The sequence below is a fragment of the Taudactylus pleione genome, unplaced genomic scaffold, assembly GCF_031769625.1.
Source record: "Taudactylus pleione unplaced genomic scaffold, aTauple2 ptg000604l, whole genome shotgun sequence".
Classification (NCBI taxonomy): domain Eukaryota; kingdom Metazoa; phylum Chordata; class Amphibia; order Anura; family Myobatrachidae; genus Taudactylus; species Taudactylus pleione.
Genome location: NW_028285006.1, coordinates 1,178,742 through 1,197,213, shown reverse-complemented (window position 1 = coordinate 1,197,213; position 18,472 = coordinate 1,178,742). Strand labels below are relative to the sequence as shown.

The following is an 18,472-nucleotide window of genomic DNA, read 5'->3' as shown; positions in this document are numbered from 1 at the left end:
CATAATTTGCTGAGTTTTGCCTACCTAACACTTAGGATGCTCATATATTGGTACCAAATATTCTCTATAAAGCATTTATGCAAGTGTTGGCTGTACCTTTCTTCTTAAATACTTGATATTACTTTTTTATTTTATTACAGAAGTAAAAAAAAGCAAAGAGGAGTTGGAAGCTGAGGCTGCGGAGGAGGAGGAGGAAGCACAGAATGTCCAGAGGCGCTTGGCCAAGGCCCTCAATGAGGAAGATTATGGCCTGGATTTTATTCAAGTAAGTTGATTATTCTATATCTTAAGGATGGCAATGTGAAATGAACTTCAATGGCATGGAACCATCAATGGTTTCCACCCCCTGATGGACAGCCCTGGTTTGAGGAACGGCAGATAGGAAGCCAATTACTAAAGGGGCGTGGCTTAGTGGACTAGACAGGAGGTGGGGCAATGCTCTGTTCCTCTGCTCCGAGGGGGATACACTTGCTGCCTCACAGCCATCGATGGCAGAGAACTATTGGATCTCTACCATTGGTGGTAAATCTTTGATGGTTGTTAGCAGTCGTTGGCCCTTCCTACTATGTTTTCATATAGTGGGGCTTTAAGCTGTCATAACCGTTACAATGCCCATTGGGCCTGCAGCTATTGTGACCTTAGCATTGTTGTACAGAATTTATGCTACCATATTCTTTTTGAAGATGTGAGGCCATGTTTTCTTTGGTTCTTGCATCCCTCAATTCATATCCTTCATATTTAGTGATATTGCAGACAATTGATTCATTTATTTATACCCCTTTCACACACAAAAAACCCCCAAATTTTGACTTTTACTCGGCATTTGATGCACAGGTTTCTTTGCCGGTCCCAGCTTGTTCCCCCCCCCTTCACACACAAAAGCAAATTCTCGGGTCAATCATTTGGATCCGGTAATTTGCGGATCAACACAGGTATTTCTTTTGTATGAAAGAATCAACCCGGGTCGAAATTCCCAGGACTTCGACCTTGGTAAAAACCAGGGTTAAAGTCCCGGGACTTTCAAGCCGGGTTGACCCTTTCACACAGAAAAAGGACCCATGTTGATCAGCTAATTACCGGGTCGAAATGCTTGACCCCGCAATTTGCTTTTTTGTGTGAAAGGGGTATAAGTGAGGTGTTTAGAAGGTCCATGACTCTTGAATACTACTCCAGGTTTTCTAACCAGGCAGCTGTGACTTACCAGGCAATTACTACTTTTTCAGTTTACAGATGTAAATTAATTTCTCTTGAAGCAATAACCCTTAATTTTCATTTGTAAAGAGGATGCTATTTTATTTATAGGTGATGATGGCAAGAACATTGCTGCACATAAACTCATGGTGATGTAGAGTGTTCGAGCAAGGTGTCCTCAGAAGCAAAGGCTTCCAAATGTCAGAAACCTATTGACCATTGTTACCTTAGACGACTTATACCTTTGTTTACAGCATTGACTGTTGCCAAACACATTTTATTTACTTGCACCGTTCCTCTTCAGGAGTTTGGGGAAAAGTCAAGTGAGGAGAAGCAATCTGAGCAGAAGATTGTGAAAGACTTTGATAAAATGTCTGACAAGGAGAAGAGGAAGTTGTTGAAGAAAGAATCTCCTGAGCTGCTGGAACTGATACAGGATCTAAAGCTGAAGGTGATATGAAGATTCCACACATTATACTAAATTAATTTGTTCCTTCATGAAACATGCAAATGTTATAACCTGGATTTGAGCTTTAAGAACCTAATGCTCACAAAGCATAGTTAAGGAGTTATATAATCCTCAACAGAAAAAGCATCATTCGTCATATGGGCAATTTGTTCTTCCCTATTTATAAAATTCTGAAATAAGTTTTATCACTGCATCTATTATAAGTTTAAATGTCAGTTCCTCATATATCCTCTAGACGTTGACATTAACAGGCCAGAGCCTTTTAGCTTATTTAGCCATGAGCGTGTTGCGGAGGGGCAGTAAGATGCCTTGAGATGTTTGCATTCATTTTCAAAAATAATTGGTAGCAACCCCATGATCCTTTAACCATTTTATGAGAATATCCCCCACCATAACCATGATGTGTCCTGTAAGAAGTACCCTAGAGTAACATTTGTCCCTTTTGCGTGGATGTTTTCCGTAGGACAAATCCAAATAAGTAGGTAGATTGCAACAAAAATCATTCTTAGCTTTCCCGCTAGACTGTTTTAGCGGGGCGCTGCACTCTACCCTGTCCGTGCCGTGTCCCGCGGGTGGGAAAAATAGCGATGAATCGATCACTGATGGTGAATAGATGTACATGTATTCACGGAGACAGGAGAACTTGGGGGCAGCCCAGCATATCCGTAAGTGCCAGGCACTCCCCCAAGAGTGACGAAAATGGGGCGTGTCTTAAAGATGCCCCTTTTCTCGTGACCACGCCCCCTTTCCCGGCGCATTGAAGTTCATTCTAGGTCTGGCTCTCTGCCCTAGACTGAAAACTACATTTTACTTTATATGATTTCTGTTGATGCGAATAGATAAATGTTCTCTCTGGTGCCTGAACAGATCCTATGGGCTCATTATTTTTTAGTTTGTTTTCTATCCCTGTTTTTAAACGTCAGTCTACTTAGCTACATATTTATTGTATTCATTTGGTAAATAGCAAAAACATTGTTTCAGTATGAAAAAATTGTGTTGGGCTTCCTACAAACATTAATGCAATGTTTTTTTAGCTTTCATAAAAGATAATTCTATTAATACTGCAGAGCAGAAAGATAAAATATGTGAAAAAGTAAGGCTGTAAAAACTCCTGAATGAGCCAAGACAACTACACAATTATTATAAAGCAATTATTACTAGCGATTACTGCAGCTTCTGATTAGGGAGGAATCTCTAGAACCTCCAAAAAATACTAACAACTTAAAATACATATCAGAAGTGCTGTCATTCACTATAAATTTATCAGTGATGCATAAAATACAACAATTATATTCCACACAGTCTGTGTACAATACACAAAAAATTGATACAAAATACAATATTAATAACGGTGTTTGATGAAGCAACCATAAACTGTCTGATTAACAGCATCGATTAAAAAGCAGATGGTTAGTATACAAATAATAAACCAAATCTCTAGCAGCCATAGCCAGTAACTGATTAGCTTTCTGTTGCAAACAACTTGTTAGTATGCAATCATATAGATGTTTAATATGCAGAGAAAATAAGTCCCGGTTCCTATATCCACAGTTTGCAATTGGCTTAATTATTTTTGTAGAACAGCTTGTTAGTCTGTAGATATAATTCCAGCAACATAATGCATAAATCATAAGTACTCCATCCACTTTCCTTTTCTCACAGCAGTCTTAATAGTCAATTAAATTAGTCCAACTGAAGAAAAATGTTTCTCACTTCTGAGTGTATAACTATATGCATTCCAAAGGGAAGAATAAACTAAATAACCTACTAATAGTGGCTTCCCCTGTTCGGGAGTGTACCCATTCCCCACCAGGACCCCACTAAACTCCTTGTCAGGAGTAACAAAGGTCTATATATGGATAATCCAGCAGTTTGAATCTCACCGCTTCCTTAGAGACAACAGGGAGTCCGTGTACATCTGCAGCAATATAATCACACTTGGCATCAGAAACCGTGATGCAAACAACCCAGCAAGCAAAGGGGTGTTGTCCTAACGCATGTCTTCTGAGGAAGCCGCCCAGTTGGAGGAGGAGAAACATGTTAAGATCCTGTCCCCTTGCTTGCTAGAGACTTTTTGCTCCTGATAAGGGACCGACACAGAGCATTCTGGAGCCTAGTTACAGCACTGCTCCCCAATGTACATTTTAAAGATTTCAGGCCTCGTCTCAACTCAAGATTTTATTTAACTATTTGTGTTTTATTGCGGCACCAATATGTCAGTTTATTTCTTGTCTGAAGTTGAAGCCCAAACATGTGGCCATTGAATGATACATCAGAGGGTATATTAAACTGATATGATAAATGTAGCAGTACAGAACAGATGTGATAGAGGTAGCCCTAATGAATAGGACTTTATACACATAATATACTTTATATGCTATTACAAGCATATGGATTTGACTTAACCTTTCATGGTGAACTCACATTGATCTGGTGTTATGAGCAAAATTGCATTATGGATGCGTTCCTTTAAGTCATGGGTCTCAACCTTTGGCCCTCCAGCTGCTTTGGAACTACAGATTCCAGGATCCCCTGCCACAGTTTTAGCATGCTGTTACTGTATATCAAAACTGTGGCAGGGCATGCTTGGATGTGTAGTTCCACAGTAGCTGGAGGGCCAAAAGTTGAAGACCCCTGCTTTAGGTGATTCATGTTCCATAGCTTTTCTTAAAGCTGCATTTTATGAAGAAAGTAGTTTTTAAATAGTTTACAGGTCATTTTTTTTTTTTACCCATCCTGTATATATATTTGTAAACTAAATTTCTTTTATACTAGACTAACTTATATACTTTGTAATGTAGTTATATACGTTACTTTATACTGTTTTGTATAGTTTTACTTATGATATTCTTTTCATCTTTGGTAGTTGGCAGAAGTGAAAAATGAGTTGGAACCTTTGCTCAAAATGGTGAAAGAAGGAATCATTCCTCAAGGAAAGGTATTCCTTATGGGACTAAAAATGAGAGGCAGGATAACTAGATAGAGCTTTCTACATGTAAGGGCCAAGGAAAGGTATTCCTTATGGGACTAAAAATGAGAGGCAGGATAACTAGATAGAGCTTTCTACATGTAAGGGCCAAGGAAAGGTATTCCTTATGGGACTAAAAATGAGAGGCAGGATAACTAGATAGAGCTTTCTACATGTAAGGGCCAAGGAAAGGTATTCCTTATGGGACTGAAAATGAGAGGCAGGATAACTAGATAGAGCTTTCTACATGTAAGGGCCAAGGAAAGGTATTCCTTATGGGACTAAAAATGAGAGGCAGGATAACTAGATAGAGCTTTCTACATGTAAGGGCCAAGGAAAGGTATTCCTTATGGGACTAAAAATGAGAGGCAGGATAACTAGATAGAGCTTTCTACATGTAAGGGCCAAGGAAAGGTATTCCTTATGGGACTAAAAATGAGAGGCAGGATAACTAGATAGAGCTTTCTACATGTAAGGGCCAAGGAAAGGTATTCCTTATGGGACTAAAAATGAGAGGCAGGATAACTAGATAGAGCTTTCTACATGTAAGGGTCAAGGAAAGGCCACTTCCAAGCATGCAGGCACTCGGTGCAGATCTATGGCTGACTGCTCTTTAAGATGTGTTCTTAAATGAAAACTAATTACACTGGTACCTGTAAAGTTTAAATTGCTGGCTTGCTCTTTATTACTTGATTTACTAGAAGTGGCAAATCAAATCTTACAATATATAAAGTGATCTCTCTTTATGCCAACACCCCTTTACTCTGATCACCAGGTATAGGCATTATACAAGTATGAAATAAGAAGTATCACTCTACTATATAACACCACTTTTATTATACCATGAACTTTGCCTTGTGTTATAGGGGTCATAAAGCAGGTGCACTGTATATAGTTAGTGTTTTTCCTTTTATACAGGTTGAGTCACCCATATCCAAAATGCTTGGGACCAGGAGTATTTTGGATATCGGAATATTCCGTATTTGGGAATATTTGCATATCATAATGAAATTTCTTGGGAATGGGACCCAAATCTAACTACAGAATGCATTTATGTTTATACACACAGCCTGCAGGTAACTTTATGCAATATTTGCAAAAATGTTATGGCTCAAACAAAGTTTGTGTACATACATGAAAATCAATTATGTTTTATATACAGCTGTGGCCAAAAGTTTTGAGAATGACACAAATATTGGTTTTCACAAATTTTGCCGCTTCACTGTTTTAGAACTTTTTGTCAGATGTTACTATGGTATACTGAAGTAAAATTACAAGCATTTCATAAGTGTTAAAGGCTTTTATTGACAATTACATTAAGTTTATGCAAAGAGTCAATATTTGACTGATGGCCGCCCATTCTTGCCTAATCAATGCTTGGAGTTTGTCAGAATTTGTGGGTTTTTGTTTGTCCACCCGTCTCTTGAGGATTGACCACAAGTTCTCTATGGGATTAAGGTCTGGGGAGTTTCCTGGCCATGGACCCAAAATTTTGAGGTTTTGTTCCCTGAGCCACTTAGTTATCACTGTTGCCTTATGGCAAGGTGCTCCATCATACTGGAAAAGGCATTGTTCGTCACCAAACTGTTCTTTGATGGTTGGGAGAAGTTGTTCTTGGAGGATGTTTTGGTGCCATTCTTTATTCATAGCTGTGTTCTTTGGCAAAATTGTGAGTGAGCCCACTCCATTGGCTGAGAAGCAACCCCACACATGAATAGTCTCAGGATACTTTACTGTTGGCATGACACAGGACTGATGGTAGCTCACCTTTCCTTCTCCAGACAAACGTTTTTCTAGATGCCCAAAACAATCTGAAAGGGGATTCATCAGAGAAAATAATTTTACCCCAGTCTTCAGCAGTCCAATCCCTGTACCTTTGGCAGAATATCAGTCTGTCCCTGATGTTTTTCCTGGAGAGAAGTGGCTTCTTTGCTGCTCTTCTTGACACCAAGCCATCCTCCAAAAGTCTTCGCCTCACTGTGCGTGAAAATGCACTCACACCTCTCTGCTGCCATTCCTGGGCAAGCTCTGCACTGGTGGTGCCCCGATCCTGCAGCTGAATCAACTTTAGGAGACGCTCCTAACGCTTCCTGGACGTTCTTGGGCGCCCTGAAGCCTTCTTTACAACTATTGAACCTCTTTCCATGAAGTTCTTGATGATCTGATTAATGGTTGATTTTGGTGCAATCTTACTAGCAGCAATATCCTTGCCTGTGAAGCCTTTTTTGTGCAAAGCAATGATGACTGCAAATGTTTCCTTGCAGGTAACCTTTGTTAACAGAGGAAGAACATTGATTTCAAGCTCCACCCTCCTTTTTAAAGCTTCCAGTCTGTTATTCTAACTCAATCAGCATGACAGAGTGATCTCCAGCCTTGTCCTCGTCAACACTCTCACCTGTGTTAACTAGAGAATCACTGACATGATGTTAACTGGTCCTTTTGTGGCAGGGCTGAAATGCAGTGGAAATGTTATTTTTGGGATTAAGTTCATTGCCATGGCAAAGAGGGACATTGCAATTCATCTGATCACTCTTCATGACATTCTGGAGTATATGCAAATTGCCATCATACAAACTGAAGCAGCAGACTTTGTAAAAACCAATACTTGTGTCAGTCTCAAAACTTTACACATTATACACCCAGACTGAAGGTAATTTTATACAATCTTTTTAATAATTTTGTGCCTTTAAACAAAGTTTGTGAACCTTCAAAAAGCAAAGGTTTCACTATCTCAGTCATGCAAAAATAAACCCGTATTTCTGAATATTTGGATATGGGAGACTCCACCTTTACATACTTTACATGAGTTGTGAGATGCTGAAGGGGATGTTATTGTGTTTTTATAGGGCAGTGCCTACCTTCAGATGAAATATCAGCTATATTTAAAGTAAGTGCCATAATTGACTTCTGTCCCATGTTTGTTACATTTCTATTCTTGCAGCTAATATGTTGTCTCTTTGTTTGTTTGTTTTTTAAAGTTATTGCACAAACATTAGTTACTATCTTCTTTTGAAAGCAAAAAGAATGTCAATCACTGGCCACCCTGTGATAGAAAGATTGGTCACATACCGGAACGTAAGTCCTACTGGGGCAAATGTGTTTCTTGTGTTCTATGTTATTTTTACAGAAAGAGTTGTTTATTTCCACCATTTTCTCCTATATTCTCTCCTTGCCGATCATCCCTTTTTTTATATATATATAATTTTGCTGCGCTATCATTCCTACCCTGCTGCCCATTCTGATTGCCCTCTGTCCTTTCCCTGCTGCCTTTACCTTATCTGCTCCTACCCTGCAGCCCTCTGTCCTTTCCCTGCTGCCTTTACCTTATCTGCTCCTACCCTGCTGCCTTTACCTTATCTGCTCCTACCCTGCTGCCCTCTGTCCTTTCCCTGCTGCCTTTACCTTATCTGCTCCTACCCTGCTGCCCTCTGTCCTTTTCCTGCTGCCTTTACCTTATCTGCTCCTATCCTGCTGCCCTCTGTCCTTTCCCTGCTGCCTTTACCTTATCTGCTCCTACCCTGCTGCCTTTACCTTATCTGCTCCTACCCTGCTGCCCTGTCCTTTCCCTGCTGCCTTTACCTTATCTGCTCCTACCCTGCTGCCCTCTGTCCTTACCCTGCTGCCTTTACCTCATCTGCTCCTACCCTGCTGCCTTTACCTTGTCTGCTCCTACCCTGCTGCCCTCTGTCCTTTTCCTTCTGCCTTTACCTTATCTGCTTCTACCCTGCTGCCCTCTGTCCTTTCCCTGCTGCCTTTACCTTATCTGCTCCTACCCTGCTGCCCTCTGTCTTTTCCCTGCTGCCTTTACCTTATCTGCTCCTACCCTGCTGCCCTGTCCTTTCCCTGCTGCCTTTACCTTATCTGCTCCTATCCTGCTGCCCTCTGTCCTTTCCCTGTTGCCTTTACCTTATCTGCTCCTACCCTGCTGCCTTTACCTTATCTGCTCCTACCCTGCTGCCCTGTCCTTTCCCTGCTGCCTTTACCTTATCTGCTCCTACCCTGCTGCCCTCTGTCCTTACCCTGCTGCCTTTACCTCATCTGCTCCTACCCTGCTGCCTTTACCTTGTCTGCTCCTACCCTGCTGCCCTCTGTCCTTTTCCTTCTGCCTTTACCTTATCTGCTTCTACCCTGCTGCCCTCTGTCCTTTCCCTGCTGCCTTTACCTTCTCTGCTCCTACCCTGCTGCCCTCTGTCCTTTCCCTGCTGCCTTTACCTTATCTGCTCCTACCCTGCTGCCCTCTGTCCTTTTCCTGCTGCCTTTACCTTATCTGCTCCTACCCTGCTGCCCTCTGTCCTTTTCCTGCTGCCTTTACCTTATCTGCTCCTACCCTGCTGCCCTCTGTCCTTACCCTGCTGCCTTTACATTATCTGCTCCTACTCTGCTGCCTTCTGTCCTTTCCCTGCTGCCTTTACATTATCTGCTCCTACCCTGCTGCCCTCTGTCCTTTCCCTGCTGCCTTTACCTTATCTGCTCCTACCCTGCTGCCCTCTGTCCTTTCCCTGCTGCCTTTACCTTATATGCTCCTACCCTGCTTGCCTTATGTCTCTCTTTTGCAATCACTCCTCCTTATCCAGTCTGCTCCTTACATTGCTTGTCCTCCATCCCTCCCCTGTTGCTTTACTCCTCCCATGCCCTATCACTACTTCTCCCTTTGTGATTTATATCAACAATAAACTTATTGTGAAAATAGGTTTGGGGAATGACAAGTCTTTGAGCAGAACTTTACTTTCTCTCCAGAAACAATTAGCTTTAATATATAATAATCTCCATAAACTTCATCATTTCAGTTGATTAATGACCTGGCAGTTGTGGATCAGCAATTGTCTCCAGAAATGCGCTTGCTTCTAACTCTAGATTTGCAAAGAAACACCCCAGCAACAAAACTTCACACCAGTCAGACTAAAGCGTCCAAAAAATCTGCAGCCAAGGTAAATAATTTTTAAGTAATATGTTATCGATAACCGTGCTCTCTGCAGTTCCCCAGTCAGAATTGCTAGAAGTAGGCAGGGTTACAGTTGTTGAGAGAGGTGTGGGGAGAATTACAGGAGGGCAGAAAGTCTGAAGTATATAACATTACTTGTTTGTCACTGTCCATGTTAGCTGTAAACAGAGAACATCAATATTAAATACTCAGTTGTCTTCAATATTTTCCCGTCTTGCGCGTTTAAAACTAAAAAACTGCCATCTCCATTCCTTCCCACCCTAATGTTTCCAGCCGTCCTCATAGACCATGCTGGGAGACCTGGTATAAGACATGTTGTTGTTTTTGTGCAGTACTTGTGCGACCAGGCCCACCATGTACGGGACTTGATCCGTCCTAGCAGATAGACCTTGTAATGTGAAATCAGGACTTGCTTGAAATTCACTAGCAACAATCTTTTATTTAATTGGTGTTGTATTGTGTAATCTGGACAATGTATTGGTAATACACTGTGTTTATTGTGTATAAAATAGCACTCGCTCGCAGACGCCGAGGTTGCTGAAGACTCTGATTTGGATGAAGAAGATGCTCTAAATTACTACAAGATGATGGCAAATAAATTGTTAGAAAAAAGGAAACGCGGGGAGGAAGAGGCAGTGTAAGTAAATAGTGGTTTATAGTGGGGGATACTGGAGAGGTTCATAATCGTTCCCTAATGGTGATTCTGTTTTTCTAGTGATGAGTTTGTGTCTGAAGAAATGGATCCAAATGCAAAGAGAGCAATTACTTACCAGGTAACTGAGAGCAGCAGACCCGCAGGACAGCCTCCTGTGTGCCATAAGGACTGATGATGTACACACTATCCTGTAATGAAATCCTAAGAAATTACACTTTTATTTTTTTAGAGCGATGGTATAAGAAAACTTACATTTGTTACACAAAAAGTGCAAGAATCCCTTTTTAAAATGTATTTGATTTAAGCCACTATTTCATAGGTGCTTTTCATATTGATTTATTTATTTTTGTGTCCCCTTCTGCTCCTTTGCTGCTGCTATCCCCTTATACCAATGGCATTCTGAGAGCACAGTCAGTCCGTGTTATAGTAATTTTTGCAGACTACACTGTGACCGGGCCCTGACCATGTGAAGGCAGCTAAACCCATGTCTGTGTTTTCAACTAAACGTCAAAACTGTTACATTTTTGATTGCTTGAGGCTTAGCTAGAATAGAAACAGCCTGAATGTTCCTATGCAGCACAAGAGATACTATTAACCCGTAGAATTTTGATCATTAGCCCTATAGATACTGAAGATGGGATAATACCAAACGTCATCTAAACTAGAAAATGTTCTACCTGCTAATCTGGAGACTAGTGTTATCGATCTCCTTATAGAGCAATATCACAATAGGAGAACACTCTACATACTATGGGATTATTCTAGCCATTTTCTACTATCAATTAATAACACTGAGAGGGGGATTTGGGATAGATTAGCCAGAAACAGTATATCCTTCAAGTACCATCTTGTCAATAAAAATATTTTATTGCTGAAACACAGTGACCATATGTGACACGCAAACTATACCTTATTAATAACGGATACCATAGACCTATACAGAGTCACATGTTCAGATATAATCGTATCACTATGTCCTGTCAGCAGCGATTAGGTATAATACAGTAGCATTGGTGTATCCTAGCTGCAGTAGATTAGGGTTCCCCATGAGACATTAAAGTCAATAAGTGCACAAAGCTAATAATCTGTGACCTAAAGACTTGCAAGGCAATTAAATGTATTTCTCCTAAATTGTACAAAACAGCAAAAATTTATAAAGAACTAAAAATGTCCACGTTTGAGATAAAACAAACTGAACTATTCGAAAACTGAGTGATCTGATACATAAATATAAGTAAGAAGCAATAAATACACAGTGATAATTATATTGTTTACTGGCATGCAGCCTATAGGTGCCCATACACGGTACGATTTTTTACCCGATGTGGACAGTTTCGACGGGTTGTACAGACCAACCGTATGAAAATAGGTGTTTTTTGTGTGTTCTGCGACCCCGATGCGCGTCCCTGCCGTCCTCGAGTTGGATCGCAGATCAGATGGTTTTGCGGAGAGATCTACGATCTTTTGAGTACAATGTGATACACTTCTATGCATCTTATCCTATGATCGTAACAATCAATCGTACACCATTTGACCACATCGTATGAAGAATTTCAAGGGCAAGCGTAGAAAACACATCTTACCAACTTTGAATTGCACGGTGTATGGGGGGCCTTATGGTCATCTCACCTTTTTTCTATACTACTTACACTTATTTTTCTAATGATCTACTTTTTTAAACCACAATTTCACTGTAATAATGTGATTTAAGTAATTTTACTAATAAATATTAAAAGCATTGAGTCATATTGCAGTCGTCAGTGACAGCACCCCCCTACATAGATCAAATATAGGGTAACCTACTTGTAAGTGTAACTTAGGGGCATATGTATCAAAGCTTGATGTGAAATATATATCTCTAACTAATCGGCTCCAAACTATCATTTCTTAAACACAGTCTGCAAAATGTAAGTTAGAAGCTGATTGGTTGGTGATATATAGCTTAACAATTTTATCTCACATCAAGCTTTGATACATATGCCCCTTAATACGATAATGGGACCACCTGATCTACACACCTCACACTAATACCAGTGCGGAAAAACACAGTTCCCTATTTATTTATTTTTTCAGTAATGGGAGATATCTTTAAAATTTTGTGCATTCTTTCAGTAAGGACTGGTTTAATTGTCTTTGTTAAAGGTTGTGGATAGTTATACTATAATTATTTGAGGCACTTAAAATGATAGGGTCATGGTCTAAACCTTGATTATGCAGACTGTAATTTGTTCCTTGTTACTGGCCTTCTAAACTTTGTGTTTGCTTCTTGCTGAAAACACTGGAGAGGAGGTGACATGTATTGCTGTGCAATGTACTTGCATGAATACAGACATTTATAGGCAAATTAGGAACTAAAGGAAATCTGCAGTGAAACCAGGTGAATTATTAATTAGCAAACCTAATATCTTGGTTTGATTTTTGCTGCACATTCTATGATGGGTGGTCCTTTGCAAAATAAGTGTTATCGTTCTAATAGGCAGTGTCTATTTATGTAACACATGGTTTGTTATGTAACACAAGCGGCTATTTTATTATATTTGTTCTGTGTTCTAAATCTTCACTCCATTCCCATTTCAGATTGCAAAAAATAAAGGCCTTACACCAAAAAGAAAGAAGATTGACCGCAACCCTAGAGTTAAACACAGAGAGAAGTACCGACGTGCCAAGATCCGTAGAAAGGGACAGGTATGTTTCATTAGTGTGTCAGACAATTATGTGCATGTTCTACTATATTCTCTAATTAAATCTGTTAGTAGCGTGGTCTGTTATAGATCTGCAAAACCATCAAATTTAATATTGACTTGCTCTGTGTTCTTGTGTCAACTGCTGGAGACCTCCGCAAAAGAACATCAATGATCTCTCTTAGCTTCCTACTACAGTATTTTTATCCAGATTATCTAAAATGAAACATGCTATGTAAAATGTATTGTATACTACTTGTCATCCGATCTTGGTGACAGTGCTAGCTAACGCTGGGTTAAGTGGGTTGGACCACAGGAGTAGGCACTAGAAGACTAATCTGACTGGCTCCACCCCCCTACATAATCTCTCCTGCTTCCCTGAAGCTTTTGTGGAGTGAGGCACAATGTTTCTCTGCTCCTTAAAGTTAGCTTTACTTTTTTGATTTGTCATCAGCCTCAGCTCCTGTTTACAGGGCTCAGGCAGTCAGAACGGTTCCACTTAGTCAGGGTTATAGGAATACCCGCTCTGCCCCAGCTTTCTTATAGCGTCTGTGAATTCAGTGCACAGATCACCAGTTCTATCTGAGTAGGTTCCAGGAACACAGGTGGGCACAAAAAGCTGGGGAGAGTGTTTTTTCCTCTGATAATCCAGCTACTGTGTGTAGTGCAGGGCTGCTGCAATAGAAGTCCCAACAGCACCACCTGTGAATGGACCCTGTGTCCCAGGTATTCTCCCTTTCACAGACCAGCAAGCTTATAGGATAGGCCCTGCTCCTTCCTCCTTGAGATCCTGAGGCACTATTACTTCAGAGCTAGGGATGTCCAGGCTCGGTTTTACTCGGATTTACTCGGTTCTTATCGCCACTTTACCGCAAATTCGGATTTATTCTATTGGCTATCCAAAACACATGATAGGCAATAGCCAATAAAATGCCGTTTAAAGATCCGAGTAAATCCGAACCCGCTCACCGTTCAGACCAGTGCTGCAGCTTCAGGACATCCACAGACTGCTGTGCAGGTTTAAGTGGTTGTGGTCTTTGGAGGGGGGTTCAGTGGCTTATCAAGAGTTGTTTTTAGCCTGATAACACTGTGTGAGGGGAGAGCGCCTCAAATACTGCTGCATTTTGAATCTCCTGCACTTTTTCAGTGTAAATTTAGGCAGGGAAAGAGATATATATATATATATATATATATATATATATATAATTGCCTGGGTGTAACATGTGCTTGAATTTATGTTGTTTCAGCTGCTGTGTTTGTGGGAAACTCCTGCACTTTTTCAGTGTGAATTTAGGCAGGGGAAAGATTCTGCCTAACTTTCACCCTTGGTAGACCAAATCCGTGAGGCCTCAGTATTATATAGGCGATGTGACTTTGGATGTAGCCTAATTGTTGTCTAAGATTTCAGCTCTGGCAGTATTAGCCAGATGTTCGCTTTGGCTCAGGATCTGGAATCCAAGTGCACCCTGGAAGTTGTCCCTTTTGAGGGGTATACAATGTTTGGTCCTGAACTCACTAAAATTATTTCTCAGGCAACAGGGAAAAAGTCTGTATTTGCCGGTTTTACTTCAAAGATCTAAGTCTTTTCGGGTCCGTCCTTTTCGCATGGCGGGGAGTAATAGATTTACTACATTTAGAGGTCGGTTTTCTTCTTTTCGCCGTGGTTCCTTTCGAGGCAGGGGAATCGCTGTCACTCAATGTCCCGGCAGAAAGCCTGCTGATCGGCTGGCTGCCTGACGGTTTGGGGAGCCCCTGTTGGCCTCCGATAGTGGGGGCCCACTTTCTTCAGTTTCGGGATTTCTGGGCTCTGTCAGGAGCAGATCGTTAGTCACAGAGCATTCTGGATCTGGTGGGTCCCTGTCCAAATAGTTTCTTTGCTTCTCCTCTACATCAAGACCAAGTTCGTCAAGAGGATATCAGGACTGCAGAGCAATGAGGTCAGGGTTTCTACTCTCATCTCTTAAGAAAGGCAAATGGTTAGTTCTGGCCTATTCTGAATTTAAAAGGGCTCAATCTTCATTTAGAGATGGCACACTTCGAGATGGTCTCTGCGTTCTGTCCTCAATTCAATATTAGAAGGGGAATTTTTGGCATCCCTGGATGTCAAAGATACCTACCTTCATGTTCCAATTTGGCAGGGTCATCAAAGGTTATGAGAGTCCATCACGTCTAGTTCAGAGCTCTTCCGTTCGGTTTATCCACGGCTCTCAGAGTGTTTACGAAGATAATGGCTCACATGGTAGCCTTACTCAGAAAAAAGGGTGTTACCATCATTCCATATTTTAATGGCCTGTTGGTAAAAGCAGGTTCCGAGTCTATGCTGATGCAGCATTTGAAGGTAGTCAAGGAAATGTTGGAATCCCACGGGTGGGTACTCAACTATCCAAAATCCAATCTAATTCCATCTCAGCAGATGATCTTTTTAGGTCTCCTCTTCGATACTTGCGTTCAGTGAGTCTATATTTTTTCAGTAAAGATTCAGGATCTACAGTCCTTGGTCAGAACTATAATTCAGCTTCCACAGGTTTCTATCCTCAGCAGTATGAAGCTTCTGGGGAAGATGTTGGCATCATTCGAGGCAGTTTCTTTTGCCAGGTTCCATTTCCGTCCTCTGCAGGCCCAGATTCTGGCCCATTGGGTCCAAAAGGATCTTCATTTGGACAAGCAGTTTTTCGCTTGTGGCCTCAGACACGAAAATCTCTTCAGTGGTGGCTACAGCCTCAGAACTTGCCCAGGGGCAATCCCTTCTAGATTTGGGATTGGACCCTGGTCACCACCGACACCAGTTTGATTGGTTGGAGTGCGGTGACTCTTGGCCTTCAGTTTCAGGGCCACTGGTTGAGGTCCGAGGCGTGGCTCCCAATCACCATTCTGGAACTAAGAGCTGTCAGATTGACACTTCTGCAGGCTCAGGACGTCCTGTACAAGAAGCCAGTTTGCATTCAATCGCACAATGCCGCCATGGTGGTGTAAATTGCCAGGGAGGCAATCAAAGTCGCCAGGCTATATTGGAGGTAGCTCAGAGGCACCCAGGTAGAGTCCTGGGTGCCTGCTATATCGGCCATCCACATTCCCGGGATGGAGAACTGGGAGGCAGACTTTCTAAGTTGCCGCTCAGTGCACCCAGGGAAGTGGGAACTCCATCAGGAGATTTTTCAGACCATAGCAAACCATTGAGGTATGCCTGATTATAGTCCTGATGGTTTTTCGCCTTAAGAAGAAGTTGCCAATTTATAGAGCCAGGTCCAGGGACCCTTGGGCAACTTTGGTGGACGCTTTGTCGGTTCTGTGGTCCTGCAGTCAGGAAGCCTGTTATGTTCAAAATTTACCACTGAGTCTGACGCCTGTGGTGTGAACGCCGTCATCTTTTGGCCAAGGTTTTCTGGCTCCCGTCTTCTGTTATTTTACAAGAGGGATTGTCAAAAGTTCTCCGCCTGTCTTCTTTAAAGGGGCAGGTGTCAGCCCTTTCTGTGCTATTTCAGAAATGTTTAGCAGTCATTTCGGAGGTGCAGACGTTTCTGCAGTGAATGCTTCGAATCCAACCACCTTATATTCCTCCTTGGGTTTTAAATTTGGTCCTGGACGTACTTCAAAAACCACGTTTTGGACCTTTTAGAAATGGTAGAGTTGCGCTATCTTAACTTGAAGGTTGTCTTCCTTCTAGCCATCGCTTCGGCTAGAAAGGGGTCTGAACTAGTGGCATTGTCCTGCTCGCCTCCCTTAATTTTTCATGCAGGTAGGGTGGTATTACGGACTAAGCCGTCTTTCTTGCCTAATGTGTGTGAGTTTCATATGAATCAGGACAATGTTCTTCCTTCTTTTCCGGGTTCTTCTTCATCTTCGTCGCTCCATCACTTAGATGTGGTGAGAGCATTAAGGATTTACATTCATCGTACCTCAGTCTTCCGCCATACTGATTCTCTTTAATTCCTAGTGGATGCTTCGAAACATGGTTGGCCGGCCTCCAAGCATTCTATTGTCAGATGGTGGAGGACAGCTATTCGTCCGGCATATCTGTCCTCTGATCTCTGCCAGTTCCTACTTCACTCAAGGTCCATTCAACATGGGCGGTCGTGGCATGTTGGGCGGTTCGCCGTGGTTCTTCTGTAGAACAGTTGTGCAAGGCAGCAACCTGGTCTTCTGTGCATACGTTCACCAGGTTTTATTTTTTTCATATTTATGGTTATGCCAAGGCTGGTTTTAGCCAGCATGTATTGCGTGCGGCCTTGCAGTTGAGGTCTCCCCGTTAGGCTTGCTGTGGAAAACCCCAGCGTCACCATAAAATCCTTTCCTTGTCCTCCATCTGGGGGACACTGCGATCCCTCCCTTTCTAGCCATTTGCTGTTATTGATTTGTTTTATGTTTTTTATTGTGGTGCTTCCTCAAAATGGCTTTGTTAGAAAATAACTGAAGGCGCATACACACTTAACGATATGCTCCATGAGCGATATCTTTAAGTGTTTGGCCTTGTTTGCCTGGGCTCTCCCGGGCAAACGACATTGGGCATACACACTCAACGATATATTGTTAATGATATCGTTCAGTGATGTCACACTGCACTTCCACGAACATGCAGTGCCTGATGATATCGTCGGGTTCCCCTTCATGTTCGGGCGACGGCAGACATTTGTTAACTATCCGCGGGAGCGTGCCTTGTTAACGATATCATGCATACACACTGGACGATATTAACGATAACGTTATTGTCCATATCTTTCACTTTATCGTCTAGTGTGTGTGAGCCTTGAGGATTCAGGGAAGCAGGAGGGGTTATGTAGGGGGGTGGAGCTAATCAGATTAGTCTTCTAGTGCCTACTCCTGTGGTCCAACCCATTTCACCCATCGTCAGCAAGCAGTGTCCCCCAGATGGATGACGAGGAAAGGATTTTACAGCGAGTACATCAAAAATCCAATTGTTTTGCAGCATGTTTTAAAATATTCCATTCTGATCAGTACATTTATAGTACTGTCTTGTTCAGTTGTTGCAAGTTGGAAATCTCAAAATTAAGTCTATGAAATGTTTTCATATACATTGTTACATCCAACATTTGGGGAAGGTTCTCTATTTTAATTGCAATATATGCTTTATCTGTAATCAGGTATCCTATCGTACAATCGTATAACGTATAACTCCTAACACAACACTATTTGTGCAAGCTAATTGGGGATACATTGGACTACTGACTTTTATCTTTTCAGTCTTTTCTCCTTTATGACTTTGTGTCTATATACATATAATGTGTTTTTTTTTTTTTCAACTTTGTTCCAGGTGCGTGAGGTCCGTAAGGAAGAGGTCAGATATTCCGGGGAGTTATCTGGAATCCGTGCTGGAGTTAAGAAGAGTATTAAGCTTAAATAAAGAATTTATAAAATTTGTTACCCCAGATTGTATAATAAACATTTGTATTGTAACACTATTACTCTGCATTTATTTCCAATCATGAACATTATTATTAATTATCATAGTCATACCAACTGTAATATGATGAATAATTTGAAAAACAAAGTTTAAATGAAAACTTTATTTAGATACCCACATATTCATCTTTTTATATTTGTCTTAAGT

The 18,472-nt window shown here is 41.4% G+C and overlaps 1 protein-coding gene across 1 annotated transcript in view; it reads left to right on the top strand.

The window, feature by feature from the left end:
- UTP3 (UTP3 small subunit processome component) overlaps window positions 1-18,318 on the top strand; it is a 30,050-nt gene extending 11,732 nt beyond the window's left edge. Inside the window, exons 8-17 of the mRNA XM_088453972.1 lie at window positions 141-265; window positions 1,496-1,642; window positions 4,527-4,598; window positions 7,475-7,515; window positions 7,607-7,703; window positions 9,416-9,556; window positions 10,083-10,207; window positions 10,286-10,343; window positions 12,803-12,910; window positions 18,176-18,318. Coding sequence (XP_088310098.1) covers window positions 141-265; window positions 1,496-1,642; window positions 4,527-4,598; window positions 7,475-7,515; window positions 7,607-7,703; window positions 9,416-9,556; window positions 10,083-10,207; window positions 10,286-10,343; window positions 12,803-12,910; window positions 18,176-18,265 — 1,004 coding nt within the window. The 3' untranslated portion in view covers window positions 18,266-18,318. The remainder of the gene's footprint in view (window positions 1-140; window positions 266-1,495; window positions 1,643-4,526; window positions 4,599-7,474; window positions 7,516-7,606; window positions 7,704-9,415; window positions 9,557-10,082; window positions 10,208-10,285; window positions 10,344-12,802; window positions 12,911-18,175) is intronic.
- The last annotated feature ends 154 nt before the right edge of the window (window positions 18,319-18,472 follow it).